Below are 21,304 nucleotides of genomic sequence, written 5' to 3'. Positions count from 1 at the left end.
TTGCATTTAAAGGACAATAAAAAACAAACAAATTATTAAAATAAAATTATTGGTAATCCACAGCAAACAATAATGTTTTAAGCCCTGATTTAAATTAGCTGACAGTTTTTAGCAGACTTCAAGATTAAGGAAGCTTGTTCCACAGGTGAGGAGCATAGAGACTAAAAGCTGCTTCACCTTGCTTGGTTTTGATTCTGTGAACACTGAGTAAACCTGCCCTTGATGACCTGAGGCGTCCGGATGCCCTTTAATGTACAAGTAAATCAGAGATGTATTTAAGCTTAAGACCATTTAGTGCTTTACAGACAAGTAATAGGACTTAAATATCTATTCTCTGACACACAGGAAGCCAGTGCAGTGATTTTGTTACTGATATTGTTACTTATTATAAATTATTGTAGCTCTGACCATATTTTAAGACAAATTTATATATAAATGCAGGTAATTCCAAAGGGTTCACTTACTTTTTCTTACCACAGTACACAGCATGACAAAACATAAAGTAACACTAAATCTCTACACGACACAACTAAAGGATAAACTGCCCAAGGTATTAAAATAATAATAATGATAATGTAAAACACACAGGTTTCCTGCAGCAATGGAAGTAAATGAAGCCTTGACAATTAATGCAAACAATTTCTACAGGTGCTCCAACTTTTGCTGATTACTTGCAAACCCTCTGTACAAAGGCAGCACTGGAACAAACTGTTACTACACCCTCTGATGCATTTTAAGGACAGAGCTGTAGTGCAGAAAGTAGTTCTATATATTGTTATCTGAATGGAGAGAACCAGCACAGTCTCCAGGTTTAAACCACATCGAGCTGGTTTGAGATGAACTGGACAGAGAGTGAAAGCAAAGCAAACTGCAGGTGTAACACATTTGTGGAAACTTCTGCAACAGTGTTGGAACAAACTCTCTGAGTGATATCTGATTTCCATTGTTGAGCATCATGGATGTGTTTGGAGACAAAAATTTAGATTCAATTTAATTCAACAAGAGGATTCAAAGATTCTTCATTTTTAAAATCCCCAATTGTTTATTTGTTCTATGCTGCCATTTCAGAAACACTGAGACACTGAATTATGGAAATCTAAATAGCAACTGGAAAAACTGAGGTGTTCTACTTCTGACCAGTAGAGTTGTTATAATATGGCATAGTATTTGTCACCTAGACTTATCCAAGAAAATCACAGATGCTCTTTATCAGCAAAGACCTGCTCTGAGCAGCTTCACAACAGATAATGGCTGAGTGCTTTAGGAAACGGTCTGATTTGAATCTCTGCTCTCAGTGAAGAGTCTGCTTGATGTACTGTATCTGGAGAAATAAAAATTTATAATAATTTATCTTGAAGGAAAATTTAACATGTACTTCATTTTAATGGCTGTATAGAATATTGAGAATGTATACTGTATGGTGGTTTCCAAAGTCTATTTGTAAAAGCAAACAGTTTCTTAACATTAAAATGTATTTTTTGTATTCATTTTGTGACGGGGGAAAAATACAAAATGACTTCTCTGAGGATACATTGCTCTGTCATCAATATGGATCACAGACTGTAGTATCTACAGTTTATGGATTAGACAAGAATATCATTCTACACAATGTCATACCTTAGTTTTAAGAGACCATTTGGGAGTCTGTGTTTTTATGTCACTGTATCTGGGGATCCCTGACCCACAGCTACACTGCTTTCAAACCAGGCCAGAAACAGTCAGTATTTCTGTGTGATCGGCCTCAGCAGCAACAATATGTCGGACCACATTTCCTGTTCTGATTTCATATCCATTAATTCTCTGTTGTACGTTTTTCATCATTAGCGCTGCAAAGCCACCGGACTGTTGTCTGCATATCATCTATTATTTCCCCCCTAAATTCCCTTCCTCCTGCATGAGCACAGTGGAAAACAAACAGACGCTCATTAGCATGTGTGACCCGTTGGTGGTAAACAGGCTTATTTCCACATGAGTGCAGTGCGAGAATGGATTCCACCGGGACAGTCGAGGTAGGTGGGCCCGCCGGCTGCCTTCATGGGGACTTTAATGGGGACTTAACAAATGCAAGTGGACAGGCACAACATTCTCTGGCACAGGGGGGTCATGTTGGTACAGTGAGCACTTGTTAGAGGGTGACTCACTGTATTTGGACTCTTGGGTGGCCACTGATATTCACTTCATTTTTAATGTGCATTTTTTTTCCCCTCTCAGTGCTAATTGTTGGATTGTGACGGATGCCGAGTGCTGTCTGCCAGAGCTGAGGTAATGTGTGGCGTTCAAATAATGCCTCTGTGCTCTGCTCTGTGAAGTGATGAAAGCGGCCTGTAATTACAGGGATAATCAAAACTGTCAGGGGCTCCTCTATGGACGGTTTTGTTTACTGTCTGCTTCTCTCACAGCATCACAAGCTGCTGGTCCTCCACTTCCTCAGCCTGGGCCTCAGGCCTCAAAAGATCGTTGCAACTGTACCTGTGCTCCACTGTGTTTAAAACAAAGTAAAAGTCACGGTGAGTTTTGATGAGTTGTTTTTATGATCCCCAAATATGCCAGACACCACTTGAACTTCTCTGCCTCCCCATGAATATGATTGACACAGATATAGCATGACTTAGTTTTGTGGCTTTTTTAGAGCTCAGTGGGTTATGCAAGGGCAAGGTTAGCAGACTGTTTAGCTCTGGTTGGACAAAACACCAATACTTCCAGGGTTAGGGGGTCTATATCTGCTGATACCTGCACTTAAGTACATACCAAGAAAGAAAAACATATCTCAACCTATGTCTTTATAAGGAACACATTCACATATTATACTTACTTATTACATATGCATATACTTATTCAGAATTTCTTAAGCAAATTGGTATACATTTTACCCATCACACTTTCATTTTACCGCGGATTAAAAGTCTGCAGTTGGTCTCTATCTCCTCGGGATGGCAGCATTTCGGTGTCTTCATAGAATGAGATGAATCTGAGGGGCTAAATTTCCAAAATGTTGAATGTTTATTGTGGAAAAATCCCTCATCCATTCCAAGTCTGTGATTTAATCAGTCAGTTGCACTGTAACACGAATTCTATCACTGTACATTTAGAAAAGGTAAATGGCCATACATCATATTATAACTGGTCACACATTGTTTATGTCTGCATAACAATGTGTGAAGACAGACATAATACAGACAGTTGGGTTAATTGATATGGGCAACGGCATATAAGACGCGAGTGATATTTGTACTTGTATGAATGACAGGCCGATAACACAATATGCTTATGAAGACACCTCTGTGACTGCGTAGATTGATTAAGAGTTTAATTACAGGTGGTGCAGACAGGCACGATCTGAGTACAGGCAGCCCTCCGCTGTGTATTTGTAAGAAGCAAAACAACCCCGATCCTGGATCAGCTCCCCGGATTTCCACCACACCGCGTCGTAAACGGAGTCGCTACGGCGGTGACCAGAGACGGGAAGGAAGCGCGAGGTCTCACTCTGTCTGCATTTTTGATCTCTTATTGGCGCTTATGTGGACTTGCAAGCATTGGGGCACAAACGAATGATTTGGAGAATTTGGAGGTTGTTCAGTGACGGTTAACCTCATAACCCATACTGGTGTATCTGATGCGAGTGTGGGGCGGGGGGGAAGATGGCGTAGTGAAACTGCCCCCTATTGCGAATGACAATGATAGAGTGGTGAGATGCGTAGTCTTGATGCAGTTATCGTCTGCGGTTTGCCCGGTCCATGACACTGTAAACATACAAAGATAAAACTGGCCTTAGACCAGTCACTATGGTAACTGCTCTCATATGGTGGCTAAACTGCAGTAAGAGCGACGCCCACTTTCTCACAGACTGGAAGGCGGGGCAGATCCTCGAGTGATTCATCTTTTGAAACGGAGACGATCTCTGCGCACGGCGCCGTGTTTACAGCGAACACGGCAGACTGCAGACTGACCGAAGGAGACCGTGCATGTACCTGTACATTAATCTGTCTAACTACGCGACCTGTTCGGCTGTCCAGCGACGGAGGGGCTTTAGATAACCACAGGACTTGGCCGAACCGGAGCAGCAAGGTCAAATGCTCAATTTTCCGTTGGTTATGAAGGTGAATTACAGCTACCATAACAACACGGTGCGTGTGTGCATGATGAGCGGCTGAGGAGGAGGAGGAGGAGGCGGAGAAGGAGGCTGCGGTCTGAAACCAGATTTTTATCCTGGATATTTCGAAACAAAACGTCGTGTCGTCCACTCAAGGGACTGTGTATCCATTTAACATGTTATTGTATGCCCTAGGCCGCCTCTTTCCATCTCAATTTTAAGGGGGTCTGACCCGTTTTCTTGCCTCCCGAGGATCCTCCAGCAGAGGGACGTTGGACGTTTTTTCCTCCAGATATGGAGTGTGAAGATGCGGATTACAGAGGAATCCCCACCGCTGGTTTAAACGCATTGTTTTCATTGTGCACATCAACGCGGTGTTGTTTTTGGCAGGGATAAACAGAACTATGAATACATATTCTCTGAGCAGAGGAATAAATCGGTGATTTTTGGAGCACGGTTGGACTCCCATTAGGAAACGTGAGAGAGCTATCCCGCTAGCCTGTTCGGTAGTAACGCTAGCTATTAGCTCCTTTAGCCGGCTAGCAGCTAAAAGGTGCTGGCAGGAGATTTGAAAAAGCGTTTTAATAATTCTGATCAGGTTTTGCCGACGTTCTCTCCCCTCAACGTATTTATTTACAGGATTTGGGAGGATTTAGTCATCCAGGAATGAGGTCTCGAACGGAAAGGAACCGCTTGACCTTGTTTTGGGGTCTGATGCTGGGTCTGTCGTCCTGCCTCCGGCCCGCCACCGCAGAGAGTAAGTAATGCTACTCCACACTACTACACACGGGGAAACATTGTTTTTCCATGGCTCCATGCCCCCAACACTGTGCGCATACGCGAAATAAAGTTAGCCATCGTTACAGTTAAAGCACCTTTATAGCATGCCTTATATATACAGTACAACAATACATAAATAGAAACAGTAATGTGTTTCTTTAGTTTACACATCACACATTTGTATTTATAATATAGGAAGGATTAGTGTATTGTCAGTGGAGAAGTATAAATATGGTATGTCCCAATGTAGTTATGTGGTTATAGAATAATAGAGGGTTTGAACTTACATTAAACAGCACAACTCCACATGTGTATGGATGAAGTATAATTTTATCTTAGTGAAAATTCATTTCATATGTGAAATTATTGTGATAGTAGTGCAAATAAATGTAGTTAACTTTGTTTTGGTGAATGCTATATGCACTAGAAAAGTCTAGTCATAATTTGGTTTTGGAATACACCACAAAAATAAGTCAGTTTAAGTGTGCTGGTAAATATATTACCATGACTCAGCCAATGGAGAAAGTCGTTTAAGCTATATATACACCACTGCTAACTCTGAGTCACAGTGTGGTGAATCAGAATCAACAAAAAGTTGAAAGTGTCTTTGATCATAACCAAAAAAAACAAAAAAAACAAACTGAGACAGAAATATGATTTGAAAAAAGTTATAATGTAATAAGGTTAGTTGTGCTTATCCTCGTCTACATTTTGGGATGTCACATATTATTTTCACACTGAAAATGTAAAATTAATTTAAACTATTTTAGATTTAGACATAAACATTAGACATTATAAATAAGCACATGCAGACAGACATACCGCATATTGTAGGGTCAGAACTTGTTAGAGAAGGATGGGGAAGCCCTCTCCAGGATCTTAGAGGGGCAGCACAGTGTAAAAAGTGGATTTGATTTAGTATTCTGGAAGAGCTTTCCCAGGGTTTCTGATGAGACGACGTACATCTAACCTGAGTGGAAAAACACAGCACTGATTGTCAATCATGGGCATTCTTTTGTGTGTAGGTGTTCTTTACAAGAGGCTTTCGCATTTTAATATCACTCCCTCAAGGTTTATGGAAACCACAGCAACGAACGCCATTTGTCCACTAGCATCACCATTATTCTCTTTTGTTTAACAAACCTGAGTGTACCTTGACCTTGGAAATATTTTCATGAATACCAGACTGCTGCAGTTGCGTTGATCAGGCACAGCAACATCTTCTCATCACACAAAATGGGAACCACAACTAAAATCCAACGATAATCCACTGAAGTAAACAATATGGCTTTGAAACTTTGTCAGAACTTTGAAGAATTAATTAATACCACCCAGATGACTTAAAACGCTGTAGTGACTAACTATGGCAGCGTGTTGAGACTCACAGCTTCTCTCAGCTTGTAACCCTTAAAAATGTAATGAATTTCAAGCTTCTATATTTATGTGTTGCTGTGTGAAAATTTTTCCATGTTTCCAGCTATACTGTAAACTAGGCTTCCTGATTCATACCATTCATCATGACATGTTGGGGAGGGGTTGGGGAGGGGTGGGTCATGGGGTTGAACCAGGGTCTGGGTTTTAAAATAGACCAAGCCAAAGTACATTCACAAGCAAAACAGACTAAGTTCTGTTGATTGGAAAGAGTGAGGAGCTTGTGAACTGTGTGTTATGGGGTTTACTGTTAGCCCCAGTGGTTACAGGACAAACCTGGGAAAAGCAGAGAGGTGCTCCCATCGAAATCCTACATTTATTCTCACTCCGATGTGGAGCTGTCTAAAGGTTCCTTGTGTGGCTGAACCTCGAGCATTCCTGCTGGTTTACTGTATCAGTTGGGACTAAAGGGCAGCTGGCAGGTTTGGGTTAACCAGGTTCAGCTCTGCTGCTGCAGACACAGCTTTTCACATGAACCAAACACGTTTCATCTGTCATGAATGATCTAATGCTTCCCAGCGAATTTCTTCTCACCTTGCCTCTCATGTGGAAAAGTATTTATGAATACATTCCCCCTCGGGCAGTCTGTCACTAACGGGATGGAAATGAGAAGTAAACAGACTTGCTGCAGTCCAGTGGCAGTGAATGAAGCACCAGCTTAGAGGGCGTATTGCTTCCTATTTCTTGTCGTATTGGGCTTCTAGTGGATTTCCTCTGATTGTCTGCAGACAGTCTGGGTGCTGCAGCCAGCCGGGAAAAGGTTATCAAAAGTAAATATGTGATCTGGAGGCTCATCAAAGCTGCAGAGATAGGCTTGTGTACTCAGCTGTTTAAAATGTGTCATCGTAGGAGGAGAGGGAGGGGTGGTTATTGAACTGCTACACCTGCTATGGGTATTTTCACTCAGCTGGTGCACGAGATGTAAATTTTGATCAGAAACTTTGTTTAGGATTTGTAGTACAGAGCGGTTCCCATGAAACATGGTCATGCTGGTGTTGCAGTGAGGCCACAGAGGGTGAAGCGTCGAGGCTGCGGTGATGTAACATCACTAGGCAGTGTGTCTTTTTACAGGCCTGGGTGTAGGGACTGTATTAACAGGTATGCAGCTCGCTGAGGGCTGCTGACAGTGTGCACTGACAAGTAGATTACAGAGAAAGACATAACCACCATACCAGCGCACTGCCTGCATTAAATCACACCAAAGGCATTTTATAATGGCACATCAAAGGCTCTCATGACCTGTCGGTAGAAGGTTTAGACACTCAAAAAAAAAAAAAACATTTAGCTCTAAACCCTCTTTTTTAATCTGGGAACAAAATTATCCCCAGTTAAAGTGCCAAAAACAAATAAAGGCTAGACAGCTTTAACGTCTTTTAACAGTACACTGGTACACTGCCAAACCACAAGCCACAGTGTGCCTTGAAATGTATGTCATAAGAGTTCAACTTTGGGAAAGTTTTTACATTGTGTATACCGGTTGTTTGTAGATTTTACTGTGGCAAAACATGACTTTTGGGGGAAATATCGGACAGTTTTAAACTTGTTTTAGCCAGTTTACTAAGTTAATTTTGACAAATGGGCTCAACATTTTTTCTTATTGTCTATCGCTGCTTTGGTATCATATGAGAGGTGGCACTGAATTAGATGATAAATATAAGTTAATGGTGCCATTTTTTTCTTTTGTCTTTTTCCTACGTGATACCACTGCTGGTTTTCATTTTCCAAAGCAGACCGAATGTTATATCCACGTGAGATTAACATTGTATGAACTTCCTTCATACACAGTCACTGAGTTCTAGTTAACACAAACTTGCCACAGCTGCGTTTAGTTTTAATACATCCTTCCTGGTGTCTTGTCAGAGAGTTGTTCACTTGTAAAGAAACAAGTGATTGGTAAAAGTACAATATATGTATGAAACAGCATTTCCCAAAGTTAAAAGGAATATTATCTGTCATCAACAAGTCACTTCTGAAGAGATCTCGCATATTCATGTGTTTAATTTGTTTTATCACTTGCCTGAAGTTTCATGATATCATAGTAGATTATTTTTCTGTGTATGACTGTGACTCCAGAGCTGTTTAGGGTCAATGAGCTGTGTGACTAAAAGACCTTGATTTGTGTATTTGAGGGTAAAAAAATATGACTTTATTGACCAATTTTACCTACAACACATTTAAAAAATATTTTTTAATGTTCCTGATCCAGCAGTAAATGATTTGTGATTGTTAAAGCTTAAATCAGAGCGTGATGGGGAAAAATGTTCATTGCCAGGAGAAGGGTTCAGGGTGTTCTTTTGGAAATTAAACTCTGTTCCACCTCAGCAGTAGTGTGGTTTCTGAGAAAACACCATGTACATTTTGGAGAACTACAGATTTTGGTATCAGCAGTACTGTCTGTAACTGATTTCATGACATTTATTACTGAGACTTTGACTCCAGTTACATATTCACGTTAATTTGTGGACATGTTTATGTTCATGTTTGTTTCTACTCCTTAAAAAGTGGTAATGATATACAAAGCATACTTAATCACCTCATCATAAAAAAGCTATTTTATTACATGTTAAATTATTACTTTTTTACTTACTTTATAAATAATACAGTGATGTGCATGGTCTGTAGACATGATAGCCAGTTTAGGAATATGTACAGCAGCTCATTGCTCCAACTCCAGGTTTTGTTTCTAAGACAGTAATAAAAAGTGACATTTATTTACACTCATTAAACCTGCAACACCAACCCTAATGTTTAATTATTAAAGGTTGTAATTAAGAAAAGAAAACAATTTTTCATTTGCTGAGAATGCATCGTCTTTCCTGAACCCCTCTCAGCGTCACGGTCATACAGTAAAACTTTATAGACCAGCATTAAAGTGGTAGTGTGACAACCTGTTAGCTGGTTGGTGTGAGTTTTCCATGACTCACTGCCCTGCAGCTTTTGAAGTGTAAATCCTCCTCACAGTGATGTGCGATAATGGCCTCTATGTTTCTGTGGGTGCTGCTGGGGCTCTGGGCTAAGTATTGTTTAGAGCACAGCACACAGGTGGGAGTAAAAGCTGGTAAGGCAAACACTCCACCTATCAACATTGATCATCACCATCATGCCATACCAAACTTTTCCTGATGTGGGTTAGGATTATTCAGAAGCCACACAGAAACCAGAGCAGTGCCCTTTTTTCCGTACTTTTCTTTGCAGTTCTTTCTTCGTCGAAATAGAGTCAAACTCTACTGACTGTCTCAGTGAATAACAAAGTACTACTCAAGAAGAACAAAACAAAGTCTATATTATGCTGAAGATAAAAGAGCAGAAATACATGTTTCTGCAGTTTGTTCACATTAAAGGGCAGCTGTCCTTTGTTGTCTGTCCTTTGATCGGGAGCCCAGGCATTTCACTTCTGCTGTGGATAATTCTTCAATTCACTAGATCATACTGTATACAAAGACTGCTACAGGTTGAGACTTTCCCAGCCAGACAGGGGAATTACACTGCACATACAACTGTTATTTTTCTGAATGTTAGCAGAGTTCCCAGAGGATGAATCCTGCTGACTTTGTTAATTCCCCAGTTTTTCATTTAGTGCCATTGGCAGGTTAAAGTTTTCATTCATGCTTTACAGATAATGTATTCTATTGACTTTGGTCATCCCCTGACTTTTCCTCTACCACCACAGGTTAACATTTGTGGCTTTGAGTGAAATCTCTCAACAACCTTTGGATGGAGATTCGATGATGAATTTTAATAACTGGTGAACTAACTCACTCTATCACCATGTCAAAATCAAAGTTTTAACTAAACTAAACTGCTTTATTTTGTGATTAAAACCTTCAAAACCAATGACATTCCCATCAGCCTCAGTTGAGCTTTGGATTTAGTACTACGTAGTATGCTAAAAAGTCAAAATAAGGTAGTGAACGTAAAACTTTGTGAACATTGTACCCACTGAACAACAACATGTTAGTATTTTCGATGTGAGCATGTTAGCATGACATTAGCATTTAGCACAAAGCTTTGCCGTGACTCACAGAGCTCCTATTGTTGCTGCAGACTCTTGTTTCATGTAGAATGATGTTGCCGTAGTGCATGTGAAACTCCACTATGGTTCTTTTTGCCCTTTGTTTAACAAGTTATTTTATCACTATATACTGTATTTAATCAGCTGACAGAGTGTACATGTTCTTTTGATGATGTCTTTTATAGCAGAATAGTTTGTAGGCCTTTACTGTCATTGTATTCAATAAAAGCAGAGTGAAAGAAAAAACAACTGGGTAGACACAAAAGCAGCAATAGCCTGAAAGCAGAGCAGTTTAAACTTTATCGCACTGTTAACATAAGCTTGAATAGAACCTGACTCCAGTATTTACTTTGTCACACCGTGTTAAGTTTGCATTGAAAATTAAAACAGCAAAGCAAACATGTTCTGTCAACAACGGCAGAGCTCAAGTGTACTGTCAATATAAAAAAAAAGCATTGGATAAACGTCTCTTTATAAATATCACTATCTCAGATATGGAGAAAACTGTTTTGTATTTTGTTACATTTGACAGCTGTTTATTGCAAAGAGTGACCATTATTATGAAATATCCAGATCACTTGAAAGAACGTGTTCTCTGTAATTGCTTTGCTGCTTAGCTTAAAAGGAACTGGGAGGCCCGTTTGAGTTAGCCAAGAGATCATATTGTGATGATGAAAGCATTAAATAAAAGGATACAGCAAAAAATAAATGAGAATAAAGCAAATGAGGAGTTAGATATAAATATTACTGTTGAATATAAGGCCTTACACAGTCATCTTAACCTCTCCTTTTGTTTCTCCCTGCAGTCTGTGGTCCCAGCATCGACATTGGCAATGACATCAGTGAATTTAGGCGTTTAGAGAACTGCACAGTGGTGGAGGGCTACTTGCAGATCCTACTCATCGGTGACAAAAACAACAATAACGTCAACCAGGAAGTCTTCCGCTCCCTCAGCTTCCCCAAGTTAACCATGATCACTGACTACCTGCTGCTATTCCGGGTGTCCGGCCTGGACAGTCTGAGCACACTCTTTCCCAACCTCACCGTCATTCGCGGACGCAACCTCTTTTACAACTACGCCCTGGTGATCTTTGAGATGACCAGCCTGAAGGACATCGGCCTGTACAATCTAAGGAACATCACCCGTGGCGCCATCCGCATTGAGAAAAACCCAGAACTCTGCTACCTGGACTCCATAGACTGGTCCCTCATCATGGACGCGGAGTTCAACAATTACATCGCCGGGAACAAGCAGTCCAAGGAGTGCAGCGATGTCTGTCCGGGCATCATGGAGAACAACCCTCAGTGCAGAAAGACCATGTTCAACAACAACTACAACTACCGCTGCTGGAATTCCAATCACTGCCAGAAAGGTAAGCAGACTGTCACACGTGAGCGCTCATCAGGGATTTGAATTGCATTGTGTGTTTTGCCTTTGGCCTGATTTGTGTAGATATGATTTTGGGAGTGTAATGAATGGCCCAGTGCCTATAGCTGTGGCCTGCTAGCTGTCACTTTGGCTGCTGTGTTTAGGCTGCAAGGAAGGAGGAAAGCAGTAGGATGTTCTGCATGATTGACTTCTCTGCTGATCTTTGCTGTAATATATCTCAGGTGTTTATTATTTGGTGTAAATCACAAATTTCATCACAATGCAATATATCAATTCCGTGGACAATGACTTGATGTTTGCCGATAGTCTGCTACGATACGACTTCGATTCAATTTGATTCAGGATCCAGCAATTGATATGAGACAATGTCATCGGTTGATTTAACATAATCAAACCACTTCCATTCATATCAAGTCACAAAAAGCAACTAAAATATCATTAGACATTTTTATTCCTGAGCTAAACCAGACACTTAAATGAAAAATAATGTTCTCTTTTACTAAAAAATAAACCACCTGTTCTCTATAAAGTGTCACATTTCATATTTGTATACATAAAATCAGGATATTGTGTAAACCTTACTCCTATTTAGAGTCTCAAACAAAATATTTTTCAAACTTAGTAATAATAACCAAGGTAGTACAGACTTACTGTATCATAGCTACAAACTACACCTTTGGATATAGGCAACATTTTTCCTCCTCAGATCACCACTCGCATTTTGTTTGGAGGTGTGCCCTCTCAGGTGGAGAAAGACACGCCAGTGGAATTTCAAAATAAAGGCGCATCTTACAAATGATTCTATTGTGGCAGACTGTGATGTTATACATTACGTTAGTGTTGGATTAGTGAAGAAACACTGTTCAGACTTGAGCTGAAGTGTTTCCAGCTTAGACGTGGTGAAGCTTGTCTCATGTCAGCTACGTGATCAGCTGTCAGCCGATGGTGTGGTGATGGTGTGAATGTGAGTCGATGTAGCTAGTGGCTAGCACAGAGAAAAAGTTTGGGGTTTTTCTTATTTTTGTTGGCGTTGGCTACACAGTAGCCCAGAGAAACCTGTGTTATAGCGCTTAATAAAAATTGTGACAAAACCAGCTCACATCTCCGCGCTTTATCCAAGTTAAGAAGAAAGAGCTAAACAAAGTATCTCAGATGCAATATTTCTGCATACGATCATCTGCTGCTGTCAAATGTCAGCATCTTTTTACTTGAATACAGAAAACTTTCACAGAAGCAGGAGGTCACAAATTCAGGTTTCTGGTATTCTCTGCTATTCAGGTTCAATTCAAATGTTCTCACCTGCCTACACAAACAGATTCAAAGGAGTAAATACGTCAGAGTTTAATTAAACTACTCCAAGCGCAGTGTGTGTGATCTCTCCTGTTAATTTTGTGTTTACGACTGCAGTGTTTTAGATGACTTGTTTTTGCTAGTGTGTTTCAGACGATGTGTTTTGGCCGACTTAGTGTGTGTGTCTGGCTGAATTGTTTCCCTGGTGACTGGCGCCTTGCTGCAGACTCAGCATGTTGATGTTTTCAGTCTTGTGACATGAAACTGTCGCAGGACTGGCCTGAATTGCATGCATGTACACACACACACACACACACACACACACACACACAGTCGACATCTTCAAACACACTGGAAGCAGACAGAGATGCAGGCAGGCACACATGTAAACAAGGCAAATTACAGAGATGCAAATACGCCTGACATACACACATACGCCTGGACTGCTTTGTGGGCTGTTGGAGTGGCAGAGTGTGGGCCTGCTGGAGAAGAAATCCGGAGGTGGAATATGTTGGAGGAAAACATGTTGGATGGATGGAGGTGTTGGAGGATGGAGAATGATCCAGGGGGTGTCAAGTGGAGGAGCAGAACTTGGTGCTATTTATCATTTCGCTCTCTCTCAGCAGGAAAAAACTATACAGAGGCCACAATAACATCTAGACCTCTCCTCTCCTCTTTGTCTGTGTTTGTGTAAACATACATTCAGTTAGTGTAGAAACAAGTTAAATATCAGTCCATGTTATGAAACCAGCATCCACGATATGCCCTGTCTACAGTTGTATACTTCACATGCTGCTATTTAAAATTCTGGTCATTCTCTCAACATTAATCATATGAATTGCATTGTAAATCCTATATCATCAACATTACAAGCAACTAGAACTTATAATATTTGTATTATAACCATTGTTTGGGATTATGGGATCTTTATGCAGCTCGAAGGATGTCAGATACATTTTTTTTAAGTAATCTGACTGATGATGAAAATATTGACATTAAGGCGTTTTGTCTATGTTACCACTTGCACAAGCAGCTGGTGGTAAGGAGGTCAAGTGTCACAGCATTGTATAGACACATTGCAGTTTCTCCTGGTAAGAGGCCATCTCTGTTGAGTCTAGACCAAAACATGTTTTTCAGAGGGTGGGGGTGGTGAAGGACAGGAAATAGAGTTGAATATTATTTTTAAATAGCCAACAACTAATACTAAATACCTTGGGTGGTAGTACTTCTATTACCAGCACTACTGCAACAGCTGCTGCTACTACTGTTTCGCTTACTACTGCCTCAACTACCAAGCCATCTGCTGCTGCTGCAACTACTTTTGATACTAGTACTACTACTTCTCCCACTTGCTGCGTCTAAAACCACTGTTAACACCACGGCTGCGGGGACTATTTTTTTTTCTTTTGTATGATGTCAGAGTCAAACAGACATTTGTACGCCCACTAGAGGTGTGATGACTCTGAGACCAGGACCAAAGCCACAATACGAATACAATCTTGTATCATGATGCGGGAAGACGGAACTGCAGTACCCCATATGTGTTCTTTATTTAGACAGAAAACTGAAAACTCAGCAGTCTCAGGAGACTAAAGGTAGACTCATCCACTATACAAAGACATGGGGGCCCAGATAATTTCGCCACTCTTGCCCCCAAAAGCCGCATGGTCACAGTTTGTCCCTAGGCCTGTCTCAGAAACAGACTGACTGGACTAATGGGATACTTTCTGGCACGGCTAATGTGTTTGTGTTCAGTTGGCATCTTCCTATCAGAGAGGTTGACATGTTTTGTTCAGTCAGTTTAAATAGACTAAATATAGAAGAAGTGGAGAATGACCCCGTGAAGATGCATAAGCAGTCTACCGGGGCTCCAGTGGGAGTGTGTCAGCCAGGGCAAATGGGCCATCAGTTGCTGCTGCCGCCGCTGCCTTTACACAGAATTGATCTCAGACAACATGAGCTCTACTGCTCTCACTGCACAGACTGCATTGTTGTGCTATTTATTAGGCGGTTTATTGGAGAAGTCTGGTGGTAGTAAAGCCAGGCTTCATTAAAGTGGGGAAAGCTAGTTGAGTACTTGAGCTGTTTGACCAAACAGTGCTGATTTCCTCAAGTTGTTGTGTGGCAGCTCCAGTGCCTTCAGATCAGAGGCTGCTACATGTTTGATATACAATCCTGAGTGTTAATACTGTGACCACAAAGCACCATATTATCATGATTGTCATTTACTTCCTGATAGCGCCCTGTACTAAGCTTCAGAAATATTATCTGGGATCTATTGTTTGAATGCCTCGCTCACAAACCCTTACACTGAGCTGATTTGAGAGTCAACTTTGCATTCAGAGGCATTTTATTTTCTGACCTGGTCATCAGATCAATAAATGACTGAGGGGAAAAGTGCCAGCCCTGTTTTCACTTCACTTAATATAAGGGACATGCTTTGGGCCTGAACTCATTCATAAAACAGTTTCAGGGTTCAAAGCTAGTTTCCCTCTCTGGGAAAGTGGAGTGTTATTTAGTCGTGGTGGTGGTGGGGGCTACATTCTCCCGTGTTTACTTCCTTCATTTGTTTTTTGGAATCTGGTTTGGGTGTTTTGTCTCGTTCATAACTCATAGGGCTTCTTCTAAAGAAGAGCCATGTCTGTGCATGCTGGGAAGCAAACACACTGTCTCTCTCTCTCTCTCTCTCTCTCTCTCTCTCTCTCTCTCTCTCTCTCTCTCTCTCTCTCTCCCTCAAACACACAAACACGCACACACGCTCACACATTTGAACAGCATGGGGGATGTTTTTCCGGTGCTTTGTATGGTCTGAGGAGATGAAAGCACATCATTAAAGTACAAAGTAGGTCTTCTGGGATTTACTGGAAGGAATTTTTGTCTTTTGTTAACCCCTGGCTGAAGGGATTACACATTAAACTAGAGGGATTGTCTTCAGGGCTGCTGTTTATCCTGCCACTAGATTAATTTACCATACTTGACATGTCAGTGTTTGCTCATTTATATTTATAGTAATTTAGCTGACATGTTATCCTTATGAGACAATTGATGTCATGCATTGATATTTTTAGCATACAAAAGTAATGTGCACTTGCAGACACAGTGTATTTCATGTTTGAATCTGATCTTTTTTGTCTGCTTGTAAAACTGATACCTGTGGTTTAAAGTCGTTACTTTTCTGAGGTGTTACAACTCAAGGTAAGAAGCATGAAGAAAACAAATTTCTAAACTCAATGCCCCTGTTTGCAGGGCTTTAATGTTTCTGACTTTGGCGACTTCTAGTGGTAGAATCAAAAAAGACAAGACAGACAACAGTGCACACAAATACCCTCTCGCCCCCACCACCCTACCAACTATTTTTCTGACTCAGATATAACTTTTAAAAATGGTTTCTTGAGGTGAGTGGGCTGAGATTAGGGGGTGGGGAATAGGGTCTGCAAATCAAACTGAGTATCAGAAAAGCTCTAATAAAGTCTGCCTGTTTAATTTTATTTGAAAAATAGAAAACTATCTGTAAGCATACTCACTTTTTACAATAAAGTACTGCTGTGTTTTTTTTCCCTAGAAGAATGCAAATTCAAATGCTGAATGCATCACTGCAGCCTCAGTGAAATTGTGCATGTAAGCTGACATGACACACTATCAGCTGTCTTGCAGCTGTCTGTTTTCTGGATGGTTTGGGTGCGGTATATTCAGTGTTTGTTTACCCAGTGCTTCTCTAGCGCTAAATGTGAGGCCTTTTTTAAACTTTTTTTTAATGTGAACTAGGCTTTTCTCAGTTTCTGTCTTGCTGATGTTTTCCGTAGTGAACCATCTCTGCTGTGCTTGACCTTGAAAGTTTGTGCTCTCTCCCAGAATAGTCTAGATGAGGTAGCTGTGTTTAGGTTGTTGGACTGAGACCTGGTTCCATGGATGAAGTTGTTGGTCTACCTCCAGAACCAGTTACTGAGACCTAGTTGCTTCATTGATCCTCCTTTCAGCTACACTTTTTCCCTTAACCTTTTGAATACAACCAAAGGTTGGCTACTTTATATGCACATTCATAATTTTTCAGTTTTCCTTTGTGACTGTGAACAAACAGTAGAGGTCCTCACAAGTTCACTTGTTTCTGCTGAAACTGAGACCCCAGGTCGGGTCCAAATTCTCCTCTAATTGGGTCAGGTAGGGTCTTGTTTCACTGCTGCAGGTCTCAGGTGTGTGTGTCAGTGTGTCACCTGAAAAGATTTGAATGGACGCGAGCGTACGCAATATCAGGTGTGAGATCTGTGGACTTCACACCTCACCAGAGCTTTGTTCTGATGAGGAAAGTTGAGCTTATTCTAGTTTGCATGTAGGGTTCAGGTAAGCCCATCTTGGATGGGGACCAAAAACAAAACATTTTCCAAATAAACAGTTAATATTTTTGACATTAATGTCTCCCACCAGTAACCACAGATGATAGAGGGAGCACCTCGCAGCCAGGTGTACTTTCTGGTATGTATCACTGTAAGCTGTAATACATTAACTGGCATTGCATAGTGCATTGCTAGGTCAATATTACCATTAAACCAGCAAAGCTGACAGCATGTCTATTTGCAGAGTGATTGGATGGGAAACAAAAAAGGCATTTGGTGCAGCACTAAAGGATTGAATATGTGAAATTTCTAAAGGCTGGAAAAGATATTGAAAGCGTAAAGGAGAGAAAGGAAAGCATGAGGGAATGAATGGACGACATTGTGATGCACTGAGGCAGTGAGTGTTGATGAAAGCTTTGTTGTTCCACAAGGTCGTCATTGAGAGTTCAAATCAGCTGACGTCACTCAGTGTTTCAGTTCAGGTATTGTTTTTTCTGTATGTGTTTTAAAAGTGAGGTGGGTTGCGCTTTGCAGGACTTATAAAACACTACATGAAAACGGGACCGGTGACAGTATTCACAGTAGATTAGAACAGTACATACTGACACATGTACAGAACAGTTACATAAATAAACCGCACAGATAACACCCCTGGCAGTATATGGTGTATATGTTCTGTCAGGCAGCAGGGGAGAGGGTGGAGGTGGTGTTGATCAGAGGAGTCTGGCTCCAGCAGAGAGGTCATGTTATCCAGACAGTCTGACTTGTGTGACCCAGTGCTTAGGGCTTAAGGAATCCCAGTGACTACTAGTTCCTGCTGATGTCTGTCTAATCTCTGCTATGATTAGCTCCATTCCATAATGTACTGAGTACAGACACCCACTCTCTCACTTGATGTACACATGCTTGTCTGGAATTTGGTGACGCTGGATTTCGATAATGCGGTTGCCTGTTTGGATTCCAGCCCTGAAAGTGAATGAGAAATGCTCTCCCATCCCTTTACAATTATTGCAAATATGTCCTCAAGGACCAATGTTAGAGACATAAACTACATTTTGTGTTTTTGGCAATTCAACTTAAAATGCAATAAATTTACTAAGCACATACCTCCTTTCATTCTTACCAAAAAGTGTCTACATTCTCGGTGAATGTAGTTGCCGTCTTACACTTGAGGGTGTGCTGTTTTCATTCAAACAGAGTTTTTGAATTTTAATAGTTAACAGCCTTTCACAAACAGCAGCTGACCATGTCTATAAGCATATGAAGCCGTATATGTCTAACAGACAATAGCATATAAAATGCTAGCATGGGCTAGCTTTGGGCCGTTGCCGTATTGTGGGGCTGCTACCAAGCTAGCACTTGATAGCTTATGATAGCATGCTAAGTGCTAATGGAGGGAATTGAGCATTTCTGATATGATATACGTGTTTTATGTGTATCACAGTTTTGTGTAGTGTGTCAGAGTATATTTTAGAGTCACCACCTCTTGATGCACATTTCCTGTTTTGCAACTGCAGACAGATGAGATTGTGGTGAGACTGAAGATGCACCAGGTGAAATGCTTGATAGATTTTGTTAGGCCAAGTGAAAAGGTGTAGATAACAGCAACTGTGATGTCTTCATGTAAATGACAAATAAGTAAGAATAAATAAATAACAATAAAATGTTTTTAAATGGATAATACATCTTTCAAACTGCTCTGACTGCTCTGTTACTGTTTTAATGTAATTGAATTTATCTGGCCTTGGTACAAACAAAACTTGGTAATTGTCCTTCATAATAACTATCATCAGAATTGATCAAAAATAAACATGCATTGCCCATGCATGACTCGGCTGTGTCTAGTTCTATTTTTAGAAGGTTCAGCAGCAATATATATAGGTCACTATGTTGGCTTCACTGTGGCTACGTGTAGTGGGTGCAACCAACCCTTTGTTTTGACTGAAAGCTTTGGAACAGCAAAGTAGACATCTAATTGGAATCATTTTTGGTTTAATGATGAGTGAGAAACTGGAGGTCAGACCCACTCTTTTTGTGAGCATTCAGTAAAATGTCATCGTTAAATATGACGATCTTGTCCTTTCGGAATTGCAATGACATTTCTTTGTGTTTACCTACAACAGGTGTTCTTAAAGCAGTTATTGATCATCCCAACCTAACTGACAACATATGATGACACACCGCTAGTCATGCACCCCTTACCCTGACCCAGAACCCAGAGGCTGTCAGGGCTGGTAATTATAGGGACTGCTTTGTAAACCAGGCACATCCATGACTACTTTTAGTGAACAGTCACACCCATCCCTGGAATTCCTGGAAGAGAACATTACTGGTTTGGCTGTGTTGAAGTGCCTACTGTAATTATGTGGCCTTTAATTGTGCTCTGTTAACACCGTCAGATTGGGATGAGCTGTGACCAGGGACTGAGATGAGTCTCTTGTTTGTGGAGTCGAGGCTGGTTGGATTTGGTCGGTGTAGTTCATGTTTTGTTATAAAGGTTCATTTTTCACCGTTTCACTCTGCCGTGGTCACAGGAGAAAAACAATGAAGGAGAGAGAGAAAAAAGGCAAAACACTTTGGTCCTGGTGGAGATTTTTTAGTCCTACTTTGTGGCTAGAGTTTTGCTTTTTCTGGATTTGTCAGGGATGTAGCAAACTCCTTGTAGCATCAAAAAAATTAACAGTTGATAACTTTTATTCATTCATAATTCTGTTGTTTTTCTTGATTCATACCCACTAAAGAGCAGTGTAGTGCCACTTTGTACACACACAAACACAGAGATAGTAGCCTAAATCTAGGTCTCTGATATGGAGTTTTGTTATAGTAACATGGCAGAGAATGCTCCAGCTTAAATTAACTAACCTGTATAGCAATATTTTGCTTTTGCTGTCTTATACCATGTCCAAAATGAGCATCTCAACCCATATTGCATAAACCTATTTGCCAGTTTCCTGCTATAATTTCAGCTCCCACTAGAGCATTTATTGCTACCAGTCTCCCGCCATGTTTGGTTGTAGATAACAAGGGTATTAGGCACCTGGTGACCAGGCTCCATCCAGTCTAGCAAGTAATCATTGAATGGTAAGAAGTCCATAAGGACCATACATTTGGTTGGGTTTGGTCAGAGTGTCTGATATATGACCTTCATACAAGGTCATATATCAGAGCAAAATAACTGGGAATCTTTTCTTATCTAAGGAAACTGGGTGAATGTGAAAAACATCCAGGCCTCAAATTCTGATTGTAAGAAGTTTCCCCACATGTTTTGAGGTTGCCAGAGAGATACTGTTGATCATTCGCACAGCCAACCAGACCAGGCTGCCACAAGGTGAATGGGAATCTTATACTCTGCCTTCTTCATCCTTTCCATCAAATTCCAGAGATATTTCTGTCTTCCCGCGCCAAGTAAACACACAAACACAAAGACTTAGGAATGTAGACAACTCCTCCCGATGCAGTGTGTGCATGAGTGCTTGTGTATTTCAGTGGTTAGAGTCAACAAAATTAAGAATCAAGAACCACATTTCACAGATTTTGAATCTCTGTTAACAGCTTCATAGACCCACGAATTTGATTTGCACATTTAGATCTAAAAAGTAAAAGTGAACTGCTCTAAGTCTTTAGATAATTGCAGGACTTCTTCAAAACCAACCTGCGTTTGGCACCAAGTCTGTTGATTGACTCCGTAGTTAGTTTGAGCAGTTAGTGAGTTAAAATCTAACAGCAGAATCATATGATTAAGAAGGGACACAATCCAAGTGAAAATAGCAACAGTAAGGTTGAGGATTGGGTTCATTGTGTCTGTTGATGTGGAAACCCTGGGCTGAATGCCATGTTCTGTTTTTTTCCTGACCAGAGGGAATGTGATATTTTGTCAGAATTACTATAACATTGCCTTGTTTAATTCTGACATTTAATAACATATATCATTACATTCACAATGAGAGTAGAAGCCCATTAAGGATTGGATGTTTTCATGT

General features: G+C 40.6%; 1 protein-coding gene across 2 annotated transcripts in view; it reads left to right on the top strand.

Moving 5' to 3' along the window:
* The first annotated feature begins 3,872 nt into the window (after positions 1–3,872).
* igf1rb (insulin-like growth factor 1b receptor) overlaps positions 3,873–21,304 on the top strand; it is a 43,482-nt gene continuing 26,050 nt past the window's right edge. Inside the window, exons 1-2 of one of the 2 annotated variants that reach the window (XM_018697473.2) lie at positions 3,873–4,847; positions 11,120–11,686. In XM_018697473.2, the coding sequence (XP_018552989.1) occupies positions 4,757–4,847; positions 11,120–11,686 (658 nt within the window). In that variant the 5' untranslated portion in view covers positions 3,873–4,756. The remainder of the gene's footprint in view (positions 4,848–11,119; positions 11,687–21,304) is intronic. The other variant, XM_051076570.1, reaches the window with a different exon arrangement.

This window comes from Lates calcarifer, linkage group LG2 (assembly GCF_001640805.2).
Source record: "Lates calcarifer isolate ASB-BC8 linkage group LG2, TLL_Latcal_v3, whole genome shotgun sequence".
In the NCBI taxonomy this organism is placed as follows: domain Eukaryota; kingdom Metazoa; phylum Chordata; class Actinopteri; family Centropomidae; genus Lates; species Lates calcarifer.
This window is presented reverse-complemented; position numbering and strand designations above follow the sequence as displayed.